The sequence below is a fragment of the Vulpes vulpes genome, chromosome 4 (assembly GCF_048418805.1).
Source record: "Vulpes vulpes isolate BD-2025 chromosome 4, VulVul3, whole genome shotgun sequence".
NCBI classification, from domain to species: domain Eukaryota; kingdom Metazoa; phylum Chordata; class Mammalia; order Carnivora; family Canidae; genus Vulpes; species Vulpes vulpes.
The window spans coordinates 62,196,908-62,216,501 of NC_132783.1; the positions used below are offsets into that span (position 1 = coordinate 62,196,908).

Here is a 19,594-nt window from a genome sequence, read left to right on the forward strand (position 1 = left end):
AGCTCTAAAATAAATAAATAAAATTTAAAAAAAACAGTATTTATCTTTTTGGTGCCTAGGATTCTGAAATTTGTCATGCATGGTGGTATGTTGGTCTGTTAACAGTTAATTAGGTTAGTAAGCGTTACTTTATTCTTAGCCATTTTTTGTCTGTGAAAAATTTAGAGTATGGGAAATTAGGAAGGATTAGGAAGGTGTGATAGCTTGATCCCACCCGTGAAAGGAACTGCTGAGTAAGATGTGGTCTATTTCCCTCCTTTTTTTTTTCTTTTTTTTTCCCTTTTTTTCCTTTTTTTTTTTTGTACTTGGTTTTTTATTTATTTTTAATTCCAAAAGTCATGCATGCTTACTGTAAAAGATTAAATAAATCACACTGTACAGGAGGTATATAAAGTGTAAAGTCCTCATAGCACTGAGAACAGAAACATAAATAGAGCCTATATCCTATTTCAATTCTCTGAAAAGATAAATGTGTTAATGTATACATTTTTTTGTTTCAAAATACAAAAATACACTGGTATTTGGAAATATAGACCTTTGGACAGAGCAATGAAGCAGACTTTCATTTCCTCCCTTTTATGCTTGACTGCTGACGTTGAGTATGATACATTTTTTTGACTTAAAATATTTTTAAGGTAAAAAATGAAGGAGATGTGCAGTAATATTTCATGAACTGATCCATGCACACTAATATGGTCAACAGCCAGTAATGTATGTAATAAGCATTGTTTTTTCTATCCAAGTCCCTAAAAAGAATAAGGTTCGAGGTATACTTTGAACATAAAGCAATAGGAACAGTATACTTCCTCCTTCTACTAAAAACTTTCCTTTAAAGGTCATTCGGTTTTTCCCTGACTCCATCCATAAGAACATTTATCTAACGTATCTCTGTCCTATCACTTCTTCCAGTCCAAGCCCTGCCATGCCCTCACTAAATACAGCCTCACTGGTGACCAAAGTGCTCACCTGTTGTGTCCTCTTGCAAGCCAACATCAAAGGCCAGTTTATCAGTTGAAGACCGGGAGGTGGAGAGGCAGCACAGATACTAAAAGATATAGAATCAGTAGTTGTCACTAAACATTTATAATCCTATGGGAGGTTAATTCTGATGCATAGTTTGGTATCAGTAAACCTCTATCAATCTTTTTCTTCATATCTGGATGCTTCTGTGCGGAACCCAGGTTTTTCATCGTCTGAGGCAGAACAACTTATGCAGGGGTCATTAGGAGCAATGTTCTAAAGGAGATGAACTCTTTTTCCCTCTCCCTCATGAAAAGACTAAGGAAATGTGTTCTGTCAGGAAAAGAAGAAACATAACTGGGTATATGTTTGTATGTCTCTCACCTCATGGATATTCATGATCATAAGCAAAAGTACAACCTGATCTGACAGTTGGAAATCTCTCTTCCAAACAGAAATTTGAAAACTATTCACTCTCATCTCCTAGTTTTGTTTTAATTTTTAAGTTTTTATTCTCTGAAATCCATCTGGAATTTATTTTGGTGCACAGCATGTCACCTCTCTGCAGTGAGGTTTTATCGTGTGTGTGTGTGTGTGTGTGTGTGTGTGTGTGTGTGTTTCTCCAAGAACAACTGAATTATTGCAACACCATCATCGCCTTAAATCTCCCCTCCTCTTTCAGTTTCCCTAATTGTATGTTCTTGCACATAAAGTTTCAGATAATTTGTCAGTTCAACTCCCTTAACCTCCATCCCAAACTCCAAAATCTTGTTAGCTGGTATAAGAATGAGGACACAAGGATGAATGCAGTATGAGGTCAAGATACACTACAATCTATAGCAAACAAGTGTTCGATCCACAAGAACAGGAGCCCTGCAAAGAGTACTCAGAGACAATTCAGGCATTGAGCAAGCCTAGATCTCCCAGAGACACTGGACCAATAATGTAAAGCCTAGAAAATTCTTATTGTGTAATTGGTCCATCCATCTCAGCAGGTGTCTATAAGTGTGAGGAGGAAGGAAATTAACTAATCAGGGGATAGATGTGCTGGCATATTAAGTGGAAGTCAGTGCTATGGGGATACAAAATCAAATTGACCTGGAGATTCCAATTTCTGTCTTTTGACTGCAAACCACTGGCTCTCAGAGTTATAGAAAAGATACTTCGGGGGTCCTCAAACATTGTTCTTAGTCACTGTAGGAATAGGAGTTTAACCTTGAGAAAGGCTGCCCATGCTGGTACCTGAGGTTTTCTGCCTTTATCCTGTTAAAGTTCTCTGTGATATTTGCAATAATATTACAATACTAGGCACTGTAACTATTAACATATATTTTCTCTTCCCATAATGTTCACAGCAACTATGAGGTAGGTAATATAATTATTCCACTAAATGTTCATTAAGTTCCATGATGACAAGGACATGACCTTATTCACTACTATATCCAGTACCTTGAACAGTGCCTAGAACACAGTAAGTGCTAAATAATATTTATTGAATAGATGAATAAAATTTTAACATGCAATTACAGCCTTAAAGAAGTTCAACACAGTATCCAAGGCTGAACACCATATAGGAAAGTGAGCCTGAACCTAGATCTACTGACCAAGTCCAGGATCCTAACCTTGTTTTCTTAAAACAGACCCTCTTATTTATTATTTAATGCAGTTTTTATGTTTTGATTGGTATCAGAAACAGAAGTCTTTCCATGAATTTTGAATTCATGATTGTTGTATGCAAATAGGTTGTATTTATACATTTCTCTAGTATCCAGCTACTTTATTAGAGTACATTCCTTAATTTTATTTCATATCTTGCTGTGTCAGCCAAGATTTCTGGAACATCAGATAGATATTTCCAGTTTTACTTATTTATTTATTTGTTTGTTTGAATTAGTTTTGTCAAGAATCACTTTAGTGTTTGACAATTAAGATTGATGTTCATTACTGGTTTGACATTTATATTTTCTTTATCACTGAGAAATGAATCATCACTGCTTAGTTTTTATTATAAATAGATGTTGAATTTTATTAGATCCTTTTTCAGCACCTGTTAAGATGATCACAATTTTCTTATTTGATTCTATTTATATGATGAAGCACACTAATAAAAATGGTATTAAGTCATCATTAAAATCGTATCTATACTTTTCCCATACTTCTCTTCCTATTCTTTTGAATTCTTAACCAGAATTTTAAGTCAGATATTCACATTGGTATTTGTGATTGGGATTGACAATTTTTAATATGTTTTGGGTACTGATATTGTGGCTATGCTTAGTCACCTGTTCTTGTATGATTTAAATACTACCAGAATTATCTTCATCCTAAAAGGGATAATCAATTACATTATGCTTCCAAATGCTGGGCTATTTAAATAATGTGAAAAATGCTTATGCTACAATAATATGTTTTTAAAAATCAGGATATAAGTTTGGTTTTGTGGTAAGATCTCAATTATGTAAAAAAAATTCTCAAGAACAGAAAAGATTACAATTTTTTAAAAGTCCCCACTTTCATTAACATGATCATAAAGAATTATGTCTTCTGTAATTTCCAAATTTTATAAAATGAATATGTATTGCTTTTATAACTTAATAAAGCTTTCAAAAGAATAGAATGACTATAAAAATATATAAAAGTGCAAATATATACCTAGATAGATAGATGGAAATGTATATGGATACCTATACCTATAAGGATAACCCATATTGGATACAGCTTTTTTATCTTATCAAATATTTTGTATTTGATTCTTACGCCTCCCTCCTCCTAAAATCAGTCTATTAAAAGTCACAAATGATAGAACTGAGGACTTTACAGATCATCTAAGCTAACTCTAATTTCATAAATGAGAAAATTAAAGAGGACACAAAGATATTAAAGAACACATACAATTACAGAATTCATTAATACTATCACTAGAAATACTATTACTAACATTTCCTGATGATGTATATCTCAACAGACCCTATGAGAGATGATATCCAAATGCCTACTCACCATACCACTGTAGGAATGGCGTAGCAATATGGCATGTCCATAGAGAAGTGTTCGATGACCACCACCTTGAGCAGTCTGTGTAGAAAACAGAAAGGATCAACAAGAAAAAAAAAGAGTAAACTTAACTAAGTCAGTAAAATACTCTCTTGTTATCAAGGAAAAGTTTAGTGGGAAAGCATAACATACACCTAAGCAAAGTTCTATCATAAAAATATTTAAATTGGAGTAAGGCTATCAAGGAAATCTCTACTGTGGCTACAGTTGATCTAGTCCTCAAAGAATAAACTTGATTTTGGTAATTATCATAATTTGTAATTATTTATTAGTTATTTATTGTCTGTATTTCCCATTATATTGTGACCTGCATTGGGTAGGGGCTATGGTACTTTATTCACCATACTTTTCCAGGTTCTCAGCAAAAATGCATGGGACACAATAAGGACTAGAAAAATACCTGCTAAATGAATGAATCTTCTTAAAACACAAAACTGATCAAATCATCTACAGGTTTAAGACTTTTATCATGCCTTCCAATTGTTTTTAAAAGAGTTCACATTTTTTTTATATGAAAGAGGCATGCTTCTCAAATTTTAGCATGCTTACAAATCACCAGGAGAACTCAGGATAGACAGTGATGATGTTAACTTGTGTATGTGGACTTTAAGAAGTGAAGAAAGTACATTAATATCTAATACTACTATACTCTTTTCACTCAGAAGATACCTCTCCCTATTGTTCCATACAATTTCTTAAAATATTTTCTTAAAATAAAAAATAATTTACATGTTATGCTCAAAAGACCACAGAATCGTTCTTAGAACAGGTATGGAAAGGTATTCAAATAAGAAAAACTGCTTTTAAAAAAAGGAGAATCACTTTTCTCATTTCCTGAGAGTAAAAGGGAAAATGCCTACTTTGCAAAAACATAGTCCTCCTCAGAACTTGTCTTATCTGGATCACTTTGATAGGAGCTTGGCTTTTCATATCATACGTGGGCTCCAAAGTCATAAAATACTGCCGTGCTTGAATAACACTTGACAGTCATACCAATCAAAACAACATTTTTAAGAAATGAAAGAAAAGGCCTTAGATTTAACCCAAAGTGGCAAGTACTCCTTTTAATCTAAGGCTTTGCCTACATAGTTCACTTATATATAATACACATACACACACACACAAAGACACAAATGTTCAAATTGGTGAAGCTAAAGCAGATAGTGTAGTGCCTGAATTTCAACTATAGATTTTATGCAATTAGACAATTATACATTTTACACTGTAGATTGCCTCACCACTTAAATACAAATCTATGCCACAGATTTGGATTTAGTAGGCAGATAACCCACACTAAGCTAACTTTGTTGCTTAAGAGAGCACTGTTAACACAAAAAGAATGCAACTTCTGTCTCAGGGTCTGCACTACTTGCCCTCTAACTTGTCATTTTAAAAGATACTATTCTGGGGCACCTGGGTAGCTCAGTGGTTGAGCATCTGCCTTCGGCTCAGGTTGTGGTCCTGGGGTCCTGGGATCTGGTCCCACAACAGGGTCCCTGCATGGAGCCTGCTTCTCCCTCTGCCTGTGTCTCTGCCTCTCTCTCTGTATCATGCATGAATAAATAAATAAGATCTTTAAAAAAATTAAAATAAAAGATACCACTCTACCTGACTCCAAATCAGAAAAAAAAAAAAAGTGTAATTTCCACTCTTGAGTGGAGTGGATAACCCGTTCCGTTCACAGTCAATAAACATTTGTCAAAAAAAAATTACACATGTGAGATGTATCCAAAAAGGTACCTTAGTTCTTTTCTGTGTTTTCTGATTTGGTCAGTCATATTCGTTTTTTTTGTTGTTGTTGTTAAATTTGGCCTGGTCCTTGCTTTCATTTAAGTGAGCAAATATTTAGGGACTAAATATTCCCCACTGTTGTAGGGAAGCTACCTTTAAGGTCATTCTTTCAAGGTTCTACAACACTGTGCTTATGTGGACAGTGGAATCCCCTAGAGCAATTTCAATGAGTAAAAGATCATCACTGCTGGGTGATGAATTACTTCAGTACCCCAGAACAAAATGTCCGTTTTCACTTTAGTCCCCCAAACCTAAACCTATAAGCATTCATATATATGACCATATTATGCTATCAGAATCCTGTTAGGACCAACTAGATAGAAGTCCATCAAGCTCATGAAGCAGGAAGCTCAAAGCTGGCCTGCCTCTCAAGATCACACATGGGATCTCTTACCTGTTGGTAGATACTCTACCCATATCTACACATGGGTAGAGTAAGTAGAGCTTTCAAATGTACCAACTGAAAAAAGAAGTGGAGTGTGTGTGGGGGGGGTCTTTTTCCTTTCTGTGTGTGTATGTCATTTATCTGACAATTCTCTGTCCTCCCCACTGGCCTTCCCCATTCCCCCCATTTGTACAATGCAAGCAATAAAGACACTCATTGGAAAAAAAAAGTGGGAAATGAAATTTTCTATAATGAAATAACCTTTCAATTCACACTAATGCCATCTATACTTCAACTAGTCCTGCTAATTCTCCAGTAAGTATTATAAGAGAGAAATACTCTGTCCTATTTGTTCAAAAAGTCAGAAGTCCACCACCTGAGAGGTACGGTACACCTGATGCCAAGGGTATTATGCATAATAAGCTCATGCAATGCTTTCTTCTGCATCGAGAATGAATGTTTTCTCTGAAAATCCTATTTACTCATTCAACAATTATATACTGGATCCCATGTAGGTTCCTTCAAATATTTGCAAACTAACAGCAAAGAAAATGAAGTTTAAGAATTAACTCTTTATATTTTCTTAATGCCTCCAACTATGTGATGGATTATCAGATCCTCTTCATAAAAGTATTGCCTGAAATGTACAGCCTTTGAAGTATATTTCCAGGTGTGACTTAGGCCCTACCTGTCCCTGAAAATACAGCTGTCAATCACCACAGCCTAGCCCTATCTCTGTGGTACAATTAGTGAGCAGGCCCTAAGCAGAACTGGAATCCAGAAGTCAACTTCTGCTAGACTACTGTCCTCTCCTGTAGATGATGGGGTCTACATGAAGGCACTGCTGCCCTCTTAGGGAAAATAGCAACAACGAAAACATTAACAGCTATCGTCTCCAAATTCTCTACATGTTTCCAATGTTGGAGAGCTAGGCATCAGTTATGAAAAGGTAAAAATTGACTTTTTTTTAACATATCAATTAAAAACATGTTTTCGGTTCTGTGTGTGGGTTTGGTCTCATTACTTCTGAAATGACTGACAAGCTTAATGATACACAACAGTGTAAAAAACAAGAGCTCGTGAGCTCTAGGTGGATAAAAGAGTCCTGAGTACATTCAAACAAAATCCAAGCACCATTGCTGTATGTATTCTAAACCAACCTCATCTCAAGTTTTACACAAATTATCTTAATTTAGTATTAATAGGCATTTCTATGCCTCTAGCTGGCCAGGATCTTGCCAAAGATGTCCAATTAGGGGATCCATTTTATAAGTAAAAGCTTTTATGTAAATGCTTCTACATTTACATTTATTTAGAACAATATGTAGTCAATGGGCATAATTTATTCATCTGTTCTCCTCTGTGGGAAGGGAGACAAATTGGATCACTGTAACTACATCTGAAGTATTACTGTCAAAAAGCTTAAAATGTGAGCAGAAAAACATAAAACATAAAACCATAATAGCAATGACTTAGATAAACTAAAGGAGTTTATAGGCACATAAAAATTACTAGCACTATGTTTCTGTTGTTTGGGTTGTCTTTTGTTGTTGTTTTGGTATTTTGTGTTGTTTTGTTTTTGGCTCTGTGTTCTTTAAATCTGTGTTTGTGTTATATATTAGTTTATTAGCATGTCTCTAGTATGGCTGCTGTTTAAAACTCTAATTTACTAACCATATAATATCTAAATATTTTATGTTTTTTGTTTTTCTAGTTTTTTTTTTCTGTACAGAAGTGCTATGCTAACAAATGTAGGACATTACTCATAATTCCAGGTCCTTTTATGCAAAATTTTTAATAAGTCAGGCTACAGAACTTCTCTATAGCCCTTGACTGCTATGACATAACATGCCATTTTAGAAGTAAAATAGTGAAATCTTAACAGTAACGTATTATTGCAGGTAATACTTAGCTACACTGCCAAAATTTAAAACAACAGGTAACAACAATAAGAAATTCACATTTGAGAACTTCTTTTATTGTGTTCAGCTATTAAAGCAGAGAAGCTTTCCAGTTTACCTTCAAATACTAAAACTTGAAAAATGAGTTGTTCCAGGGAGAAAAATAGAAAAACATCTCCACGCCTAAGCTTTCGTATCATCTGAAAAGGACCTAAAACTGCAAATCTGAACAGCACAAGATGAACCAGAGCCACACAGAATTACAGAGTCTGGTGTTCTGGTCAACCTATGGGTCCCGCAGTACCAGGAGATACTCCTAGTCCTGCCATCTTTAATAGCGAATCACATAACAGACTCACAGGATGACTATAATGAGAAATCTGGCTTTGGTTCGCAAAATAAATGTGTCTGACAAAGTCAACTTAACATTGTCAAGACAGCCACTTGGACCTAGATGGTTTACTTCTGATAGGGTCTTAACCAAAAGTCTCCAAGTGGCGGGGGGTGGGGGTGCAGATCTAACATCTATTTCGGTACGAACCAACCATTGTGCCCAAGAGCAGAAATGGGCTCCCACCACAAGCAAGCATCTGTCTGTTTCGAGGAGGTTAAAATATACCTGTCCAGGTATGAAACCCACAGAAAATCATGATCGAAAGGGGGATGCCTGGGTGGCTCAGCAGTTGAGCATCTGCCTTTGGCTCAGGTCGTGATCCTAGGACCAAGTCCCACCACAGAGATCCTGCTTCTCCCTTTACCTAGTCTCTGCCTCTCTCTCTGTGTCTCTCTCATGAATAAATAAATAAAATATTTAAAAAAAATAATGATTGAAAGGTTAAAGCTGAAGAAAATTCAGCATCTCTTCCCTTTTAAGAGGCTTAAATTACTATCATTTCAAGCACATAACCTCTACTCAAATTCTAACCTTTCTAGATCTTGCAATGCAGGTAAGAAAATAAGCCACTGGGCTTTTGGCTTTGCGGTTAAAAGGAGTAAGAGCCTAATTAAATTATTTTAGGTATGCTACCTGGTTTAAATTGACTCTATATATCATCTTTTTGTTTGCATTGATTTTTATATGCACCAGACTCTCATGAAAGAGCTTGAAACAAGTTGCAGGTAACTTCCATTCACCCTTGTCCAAGTAGATAATGGCATTAGATAAAGGATTGATATGATAAAATGGCAAGACAATAAAAGGAGTACAGTAAATACAGATTGGGCAAGAGAAGTTGAATTTCTCAAACCCAATTTCATTAGTTATGTATTAATATTTGCAAGGAGAGGACATATTCAGGTTTTGCTGCTATTTATACCATTTTGCCAACTAAAATGCTTGTTTCATGATGTTTAATTAAGTAGTTAATGTTCTCTCTCCCAGTGTTATACTTAGTATCTTCTACCAAAACTAATAGCTGCAGTTATTTGAAATTTTGGAAAATTTTTTGTGTCCTTTTGACAGATGGCTCCAAAGAAGTGCTCTGCTCTGTCATCCCATCCAAACTGTCAAATTCTTAATGTTCATGAATAAGTCTGGTTGTTGGGACCCTACAATGCTCCTGGTTCAGAGTTTTGGAAAATATGAATGACAGACTTAGCTAGGTAAGTCCACAGACTAATGGGAACACTTGGTTCTTTTCCTTACATGCCACTTTTCTAATCTGCATCCAGAATTTTAACAGGTCTCATAGTTTATACCTTTTTAATAATATTCCTTTGAATTTTTAAATTATAATAAGCCCTTACTAAGTGAATACAATAAATTTCTCTGAATACTGTTCCTTGACTCTTAGGATAAAAAACTAAATTTCATGAATGTCATACAAACAATATGATAGATACGTAAAAATGAAACTAAAAAAATTTCTAGTTTATATATCAGAAGAATGACATTCTGCTCTTCCCTTCTTTGCATATTTTCTTCAATAACATGAACAGGTACTTTCCTCTTTGAGTTTGTCTCCTTTTAAAACCTTCCCATTTTTCTAATTTGGTTAGAAATGAAAAGGGGTTAAATCATTTTCACTTCTCCTAGAGTAGGTAATTCAATAACTTGGTGCCTCTTCTAATTTCCCAGAGTATCAATTTCCTACTATATTCATGCAATACAGCTTAAAAACAAAATAGTCAATATGATCCTCAGAGTGAAAAAAAATCTTTTTTTTTTTTTTAAGTAAGCTCCATACCCATCCTAGAGCCCAAGGTGGGGCTTAAATCATGATCCTGAGATCAAGACCTGAACAGAGATTAAGAGCTGATTCCCTAAATCACCTGCCAGAAATGGAAATTCTAAAGAAAAGCCGTTGAAAAAATATATGTTTTAACAAGGGAAATTCTTTTTTTTTTAAAAGAGTTTATTTATTTACTCATAGAGACACAGAGAGAGAGGCCAAGACACAGGCAGAGGGAGAAGCAGGCTCCCCCCAGAGAGCCCGAAGTGGGACTCGATCCAGGGTCTCCAGGATCACGCCCTGGGCTGCAGGCAGTGCTAAACCTCTGTGCCACCAGGGCTGCCCTTAACAAGAGAAATTCTTAACATTGGCTAAATAAAACTTTACATATTACAATATAACCCAAGATGTCAAAAGCTGTTCAATAAGTTGTCAAATCTAAATGCATGATTTATTTAAATTTACAAGTTCCAAAGTTTAATTTTTAAAAACAAAACTGTGAAAAGTGCCATGAATTCAAAAATAAACAAATACATGTAACCAAACTTCAAATGCACAAAGTATTACATACTTAAACAGATGATTCAATGTCTTACCTTCATCATGAATTTCTGTGGGGGCATAAGAAAAAGAGAATAAACATTAAGTACACATTATTTCAATGACTTATTTTTAAATACCTCTTATTTATAAAGATTCCATTGTTCCAAATGGGGTCATGTGAACAATAAGCATAAAAAATCACACTCACTGTGGTGTCACAAGGAAAATTAATATCATCTACATGCTGGAAAGAAAGCTGTAGCAAGCAAAACTCTCTTTAAAAACGTCTTTACATTAGTTTTTCCTATTTCTGTGAAAGCATGCTGCTCTACTTTAATGCATGATTCAATTTACAACATTGCTAAGCACCCAAAAACCCAAAGGTAAAATCTCAAAAATTACACTTCAAAATGCTTTAAAGTTTTTTGATTTCATATTTTGCATAAAGATGCCGTAATATAAATAGCAACCCAAACAAAGTTTAGTAATAGTGGATTAGCAGCAGGTAAAGTGGATCAGAAACTAAAATGCTATGATAAGCTGCTCCTTTTTCATGCAAAATAACAAGAAGCAAGTCCTACATACTATATATTGTGAGATGTGAATTTCAGAGAAAAAAAATCGCAAAAACTTTTTTTCCCTTAAAATTGCACAGCCTCTTCTCATGATTTACATATATTATAATCATTCTTTTTTGCTTCTACAAAACATAATGTGTGCGTGGCATTTCTTCATTTTCCTTTAGACCCATATAGTTTGACTCCCTCTTCTTAGGATATGTACTCAAAGGTAAAAGAGCTAAGAAGGAAGAATGACATTATATTTCCAAACTTAGGGTTAAATTTAGTTGTCACAGTGTGTAAGCCCTATGGAGAAAAGATACACATATATACATTCATTTTAAAGAAAACAGCAAGGGGAAGTTTTCTAACAGATATTTCTAAGTATCACAGCAATTTTCCTGAAACATACACGCATAGTATTTTATATATTACTAAATGGCAACTCTATTGTGACTCAGGCCTTTCTTTTATTTTTAATATTATAATTTGTTTAAAGTTTTGTTTATTTAAGTTGTCTCTACACCCAACATGGGGCTCAAACTCACAAACCCAAGATCAAGAGTTTCATGCTCTTCTGACTGAACCAATCAGGCACCGCTTTACTATTATAATTTTAAGGAAAGAATGTAAAGAACCATTTCATTCTTATCTTTAAAAATATAGGCTGTTTGCTTACATTTTTGTAAGCGATATCAATGGTAAATGACATCAGAAAACTCATTTTTCATGATGAAACTGACCAGTCACATCATATATGTGATCTCTGGTGATACAGCTATCACTACATGAGGAATTAGGAAAAACCATTTTTAAGCCTTAACTCAAAGAAAAACAAAAATCCAAACTTTTTTGCTACAGATATGGTTTATGACAGACACATTATTCATGAGACTTTTTTAATTGATCTAGGTTTTGGCCATTTTTTCCTTGAGAAATATTCTCAGCCTGATTTTTGTCAGTTATCTAAAGTTAAACTACTTCAAGAATGTAGTAAATACAAAAAAGAATGATCAGAGGAGTCTGAGGGCTGCTATTCAGTTTCTAAGTTGTTTAGCTGCAAAGAAGGATAAGACACAAGGGAAAGTAATCTGGATAGAGGATAAAAGAGAATGAATACTGAAAATTAGCAAGGCCAAAATATTCATCTGCAGAATAGCAGATGTAATAGACACACATTATCAAAAGATAATCAAATGCATGATAGGTTATTTGTGGCATTACTAACATGAGCTTTTTGTACAAATCATCTCTTGGTCCATCTGGCTTAAGTGCTAGTGGTAACAAAGTGGTAACACTGTGAGAAATTCAAAGTGGATCATTCAAGGGAAAAAAGAAAGCAAGATCCATTAGAACAAAAATGATAAATAAGTTATTTTAATCTCATTGTAAACACTGTAGATATGATAAAAAGCAACAGAAAAAGAATAACAAAAATCCTTTAAAAATTGCTTATGTGATTTTAAAAAAACTCATGCATAAAGATAATATTGAAGAGAATAGACTTGATGTAGGTTAGAAAGGATCACCTTATGCTTACAAGTTTACAATTATTTATTTCCCTCATGAGAAGATAATTAGATAAAACCTCAAATTGTATTAGATGATATACAGAAATGCAGGGCTATAAATACAATTAGAGTCCAGGCACCAACATGTATTGACACTGCTTTCTGTCTTAAAAGAAACTGGTGGAGGATGAAACCCAAAGGGGGTAAATTTTAGTTCCTTTGGGTAAAACTGCAAGTGGCAGTACTTAAGTGTCCCAGGTTTAGTCCCAGAATTGGTAGGTCAGATGACGCTCCAAATGTGAGCAAGAATTGGGCATACCACATATTATGCAAAATGAACATGAACCAGCAAGGGAAATGGTGCTTTTTAGGCTTAACTCCAACACAGATAGCCCTGGGGTCTAATGAATGGCAAACTGAAGCCCAGAATAGTCTGGCCTATTAAGAGTATGTCATTTGATCTAGCACATGAGAAACACCTTGGGGATTTTGCTTGCAAATGATCATGAGTAGAAAAACAAATCAAACAGTAATACTCTACTCTGAAAATTGTAATCAAACACCGGACATCAAGAGAATGCATAATTGCATTTAATCTGTTGCTGGTATAAGGACACAGTGATTCAGGTGACCTAAAAACCTCCTCCACCATAATTACACCTTTCAGGTCAACCTTGAATTTTTTAAACTGTTATTTCAGTTTTGTGAGATGACAATTGATTTAAAAAATTAATACTTTGGTATATGGACCTGTTTTAGAAGTTTCAAAAGAACCTTTACTGAAATGTCTTCTCAAAAATTATATAGATACAGAATTAGCCCAAAACAAACATTTGGAGGCTTGTCACTAAGAAGAATCATCCAATGTGACAATCGGAGAGACAGGGGCAAAATTTTGACTCAGGAATCCTTTTATTTTAAAATGAAGTTTCTGGGACACCTGCATGGCTCAGTGGTTGAGCGTCTGCCTTCAGCTCAGGAGTGATCCTGGAGTCCTGGGATCAAGTCCCACATTGCGCTTCCTGCAAGGAGCCTGTTTCTCTCTCTGCCTATGTCTCTGCCTCTATCTCTGTGTCTCTCACGAATAAATAAATAAAATCTTTTAAAAAATTGAAGTTTCGTTTAACAGGGTGAAATGTCCTACCCTGCACACAAGCTATCCATCGAATTTCACCTCATGTGTCACCTTTTCTCTCCAGGTCTCAAGATGCTATGATTTCTCCATAATCTTCCAACTGGTAATAGCTCTAGTTTGTGAGTGAGGATTCAATTGGTAAACCTCATTATGTTGAGAAAAGAAAAAGTTATTTCACCACCAAAGACTTGTTGTTATTGGTGGCTATTTTTTTTTTACTTAAGTCTGACACGCAATTATTATATTAGTTTCAGGTGTGTAACATATTAATTCAACAATCTATACATTACTCCACGTTGCCCACAATAAGTGTAGTAGCCATACATTACTACAGTATTACTGACTATATTCCCTAGGCTGTGATTTACTTTATTTTTTTAAAGATTTATTTATTTATTTATTCATGAGAGACACACACACACACACAGAGAGAGAGAGAGAGAGGCAGAGACACAGGCAGAGGGAAAAGCAGGCTCCATGCAGGTAGCCCGATGTGCGACTCGATCCCAGGACTCCAGGATCATGCCCTAGGCCAAAGGCAGGTGCTAAACTGATAAGCCACTCAGGGATCGCCTTGTGACTTAACTTTATAACTGGAAGTCTGTACCTCCTAATCCCCTTCACCTAGCTTTGCCCATCCCCCTGACCTCCCCTCTGGCCATGACTAGTTCTCTATGAGTCTGTTTCTGGAGAGTTTTTTGGTTCATTTGTTTTGTTTATTAGATTGCACATATAAGTGAAATGATACAGTATTTATCTCCCTTCCTCTGACTTACTTCACTTATCATAATACCCTCTAGGCCCATCCAGGTTGGTGCTGTTTTAAGTTAATCATATTTCCAACATATTTCAGGGAACAAAAGTTTAAGATTAACAAGTCCAAGTTTCAAGTGTGTACCAATAGGGACTATCGAATAGCATAGATGGATATAGATTTGTAAAAACAAACCCCTCAACTATTTTTATGATGTATGTAAATGCTTAACTTTCTAGGGATTCCCCGCTGAAAATATCCAAGACTGAACTGATTGACATACATGTTGATTGTAGGCCCAGAAAGCATCTAATGGGGGCCCATGAGAGAGTAATGGTACTTGTAGCCATAGAACCCATGGCCACACTCTCACATTGTCCTTATTAATGATGATCACTGGCATCTAATGCTATGAACATGCTGGTATCTTTTTAGAAATTCATGGGATCCCTGGGTGGCGCAGCGGTTTAGCGCCTGCCTTTGGCCCAGGGCGCGATCCTGGAGACCCGGGATCGAATCCCAAGTCGGGCTCCCGGTGCATGGAGCCTGCTTCTCCCTCTGCCTATGTCTCTGCCTCTCTCTCTCTCTGTGTGACTATCATAAATAAATAAAAATTTAAAAAAAAAAGAAATTCATTATATTTTGGGGGGCAGATGGGTAGTAATGTTGTCATTTTCAACCTATCGATAACTCTGTACAGGCAGGGTTTATTTAGATAGACTGCCTTTGAGTGTAATGGATTTGACATATATATATGTGCAATTATCTAGTTCTTCTCTAAAAGGGTAAAGAAAAATAAATGATTCTGGTAAGCTACTATAAATCCTCCCATTTTATCTCTCAGACACATGTTTGTAAATCATCAAGCTACATGAACATCTAAAATATGAAATAGAAGAGCTAGCTACCAAGGGCTTTCCTCTTTGTGTAGCTTGTCTCATAAAAAAAAAAAAAATTCCTCTAAATCAAAAACAACAAATTGATCTCTACACAGAACATGTGGATTATAATGACTGGAAGGTACATAAAGTCTCACTTTATACTCAGACTTCCACCTACATATAGAAAACTGTGTATATTAAGATATAAAAGATTCTAATTTCTTTCAAATCATTTCAAACATGAATGAACCTTGGTAACATGAAAGCATTTCACAGATCCTGACATAAGAGTACTTGCACATGAAAACATGTTATTTTTTTGTACTGCTATTAAGTTAGGAATGTTTGAAAGAATTTTGTATTTTGATAATTACAACAGCATCCATGTGTTCTTGAAAAGAACAAGGAAATACATGAGACCTTATCCAGTCTATAAACAATGCTTCACATAGAAAAATCTCACAATCTTTTCCATCCCTTCTCCCCAACTCCAACCATGACAAATCCCAGGTCCCATGTTTAGACCAATGCTATGGGTTAGGGGTGCCAGAAGGGCAGCAGTAGAGGAAAATAAAAGGCAATCAATCACCTGTTAATCCAGGACTCACCAACATTATTCTCCCTTGGTGCATGAAGAGCAGCATTTGATTACTCAATGGGCTCATAATTAAATGCAAAATACTCAAAGATGCTCAAAGAGACCTTGGGAAGTAAGTGGAGAGAGGAAGAGAGGAGGGAGGGAGACAAAAGATTAAGACAGATTGACTGACCTTGGATGATGCTATCCAGAATCACAGTCAGAAAATGTATTAAGAAGCCATTGTAATTTCCATGTATATTGAAGTTTTAGAAAGCTCCTAAAGGTCTTCATCTGGGTTTGTTAAATGCAGTACATATATAAGCAAGCATAACAGTGTTAAAATAGGATGCCTGTGATCTGAATTTCAGCAAGGTGAAAATTTGCTTGCTGCCCTTGGCTGATCCCCAGTTCTAGTCTTCCAGAAGCAGTTGGAGAGCAAAGAAATAGTTTCTTGGAAGTTCTGGTAGGCTCAGAGTCCTGCTCTCCCCCCACTGCAAGCCCAGTGAGAGTGGCTTCAGGGACACCTGTACCCTCAGGAAGCAGAACCCAAGAGACCAGCGTCTGACTGGGTCTGGAGATCCAGATAAAGAGACAAGCTAAGACAGGCTCTGTGGCAACAGAGTGCAGGGCTGCCACTGGGAGGTGGCTTACTGCCAACAAACAGGCCCCCCAGAAAGAGCCAGCCTGGGGATGTCTGAAATGCCCCCAAGAGACCTTAGAAAACAAGGCAATCATCACCACCACCCAGCTGTGGGGACCACAGACTGCAGCAAGAGAACCATAGGTCAGACTTCTGGTGATGGGCACTCCCCAGAAAACCCTCCGAAGTGTCCCAAAGAGAGTCAACTTTAACACCTGACAAGCTTGATGAGCAGCACTATCATCAAGAAAGATTTCCTGCCAACTCTCCTCTTCTCCCACATGGGAGGCACAGGAACACTGGACCATGGGCAGGGTTGTGAGGGACCTGGCAGGGGGAAGTGAGAAGCAAGCCCTTTCCCCTCCAGGCTTCCTGCCTTGGGTAGTCTGAGCCCCAAAATACGTAATTTGCATTAATTTCTGACTTCCCCTATTACACAGGATTGGGCAATTTAATTACAAAAATGAGACTTTTGTGATCTGAAATGTCTGGGGGGTATCTCATGGTCTAAATGTAAGGGAGGTCATTTCAGGTCACAAAAGTCTCAGTTATTCAACTGATGATTTTATGTTATCTTTACCATTTTTCCTGATCCTGGGATCTGATTCTCTTTAACCAATGAGTAAAAATTCTGTTACAGTAGAATTTCAAACTTCTAATGGCAAATGCATAAGATTTGAACTACATGGGTCTTCGAAGAAAGAAAGAGCTCAAATCTAAAATTTATTGAGTCATAAACTCAGTGATTAACAGTTTTCCCAAACGAATCCAACAAGACATTTTCATTATAGGATTATCTCAATGGCAGTATGTTTCAGCATCAATGTTTTATTATTAAAAATGGTAATATTTTAGAACAAGCAAGGACTAGTCCAGATTCTAATCCTATAGACAAGGAGATTATAGTTCACAGAGAGCCTACATAAGGTGATGGACTACATGATTCTCAGCTTAATATTACTTCCATGACTTTCTCAGAACCAGAAAGCAATCTCTACTGCTACGATTTACAAATATGCTTAACAAATTTTATTCACAGACAATGGCAAAGGGGTTTCTATTTGTATATGTATCCTATTTCCAGGATGTGGGTTGGATGGTTGGTTCAAGAAAAAGTGAGCTAGGTATGGCACAAAAACAGTGTTAGATCAGAAAAGACAGAGAGACTTGTTTTAGGATGGCTGATACTGGCGGGAGACCAACCAAAAAGCTGATAGACATGTTCTTAGAGACAGGTTTTCATTACCAAGACAAGAACAATGTAAATCTTGGATCACAAATTATGGGCACAGAAGATACAAAATTTCAAAACAAAAACAAGAACAAAATTATTAGTAGTTTAGTTATGAATAGATAGATGATGAATTTAAATTATTGCCAGAAATACAAAACAGAAGCAGTAGTTCTCGTAATCAATATATAGGTATCACCATCATGGAAATGGCCATTTTTTACAAAAGAAAAATGCTTTTCGGGATGCCTGGGTGGCCTAGTGTTTGAGCGTCGGCTTCAGGTCAGGATGTGATCCCGGGGTCCTGGGATCAAGTCCCATATCGAGCTCCCTGCATGGAGCCTGCTTCTCTCTCCCTATGTCTGTGTCTCTGCCTATTTCTGTGTGTCTCTCATGAATAAATAAATAAAATATTCAAAAAAAAAAGCTTTACATGAATATTAAGGGATATAGTAGGTGAAAATACACCAAGATTCACAGAAATCCAGGTGAACATACACTTGTTTGGGAGACACCACTGGCAGACTCTTAAAAGGTAGCAAAATGCACATGATACAGAGACTATCAAGAGAATCAGATCCTAGGATCAAGAAAAATAATAAAGATAACACAAATCCATCAGTTGAGCCAATTTTTAAAAAGTCATCGTATTAAGTCATACAGCAAATAAAAACAAAAAACTGCAACAGCGAAAATAATATAATATGCCTCACAGTTTTGCATGCTCTGGAGAAAAAGTAAATTGGAAACATCAGTGTTGGGGAGACCCTAATTCCATTCAGAATTATCTGGGACATTCAGGGTCTTCAGGACTGGAAGGATCCTTCTCTCTCCCTCTTTTTTTAACAGAAGAGGACAGTGATACCAAAGTAGCAACACGACCACCTTACACAACTTGTCACAAGGTTGGTCCATTCTTAGCCTCCAGAATCCTGCCACTGCATTTTGCTCACGATATTGCCATTCACCTTTGCTTCTTAAGATTACAGTAATACAAAAAAGAAAAAGAAAAAAAAAAGATTACAATAATACAGATAACAAACTGTTTCTGTAGTTCCTGGAAAAAATATAGAGCTAAGAAGTAGGACTTGAAATAGTCAAGATTTTTCTGATAAAAGATAAACATTAATAATAAAAGCCTTCCTTTGATCAGAAGCCTTTCATAATTACAAAGGCACTTATATAGAAAGCATATACTTCTAAGGTATGAAGAGGATTTCAATCTACCTCATTTCAGATGATGCAAAACCAAAAATTTATAAAGTTCTAGAGACCAGTAAAATATTCATTCATTACAAGATAGCAGTTATTTTGAGGACTCAATAGTACAAGCCACACTAGGAAGCAAAGCAAAAATGATTAGAGGCAACAGCAAACATGCACTCGTTTAGATCACAATTTCTTTGTAAATACATGGATGGAAACACATACCCATTTTTCCACATCAACTTGCTGTGGAAAGAAAAAGCCAAAATAAATAACAAGCAAACAAATAAA

At 35.9% G+C, this 19,594-nt stretch overlaps 1 protein-coding gene across 3 annotated transcripts in view; it reads right to left on the reverse strand.

The window, feature by feature from the left end:
- RYR2 (ryanodine receptor 2) overlaps positions 1 to 19,594 on the reverse strand; it is a 721,805-nt gene that overhangs the window by 413,742 nt on the left and 288,469 nt on the right. For 2 of the 3 annotated variants that reach the window (XM_072755909.1, XM_072755907.1), the window contains exons 1-3: positions 10,859 to 11,456; positions 3,961 to 4,035; positions 967 to 1,045 (exon numbers count right to left, since the gene is read on the reverse strand). In XM_072755909.1, coding sequence (XP_072612010.1) covers positions 967 to 1,045; positions 3,961 to 4,035; positions 10,859 to 10,885 — 181 coding nt within the window. In that variant the 5' untranslated portion in view covers positions 10,886 to 11,456. Of the gene's footprint in view, positions 1 to 966; positions 1,046 to 3,960; positions 4,036 to 10,858; positions 11,457 to 19,528; positions 19,550 to 19,594 lie in introns of those variants that run through there. The other variant, XM_072755910.1, reaches the window with a different exon arrangement.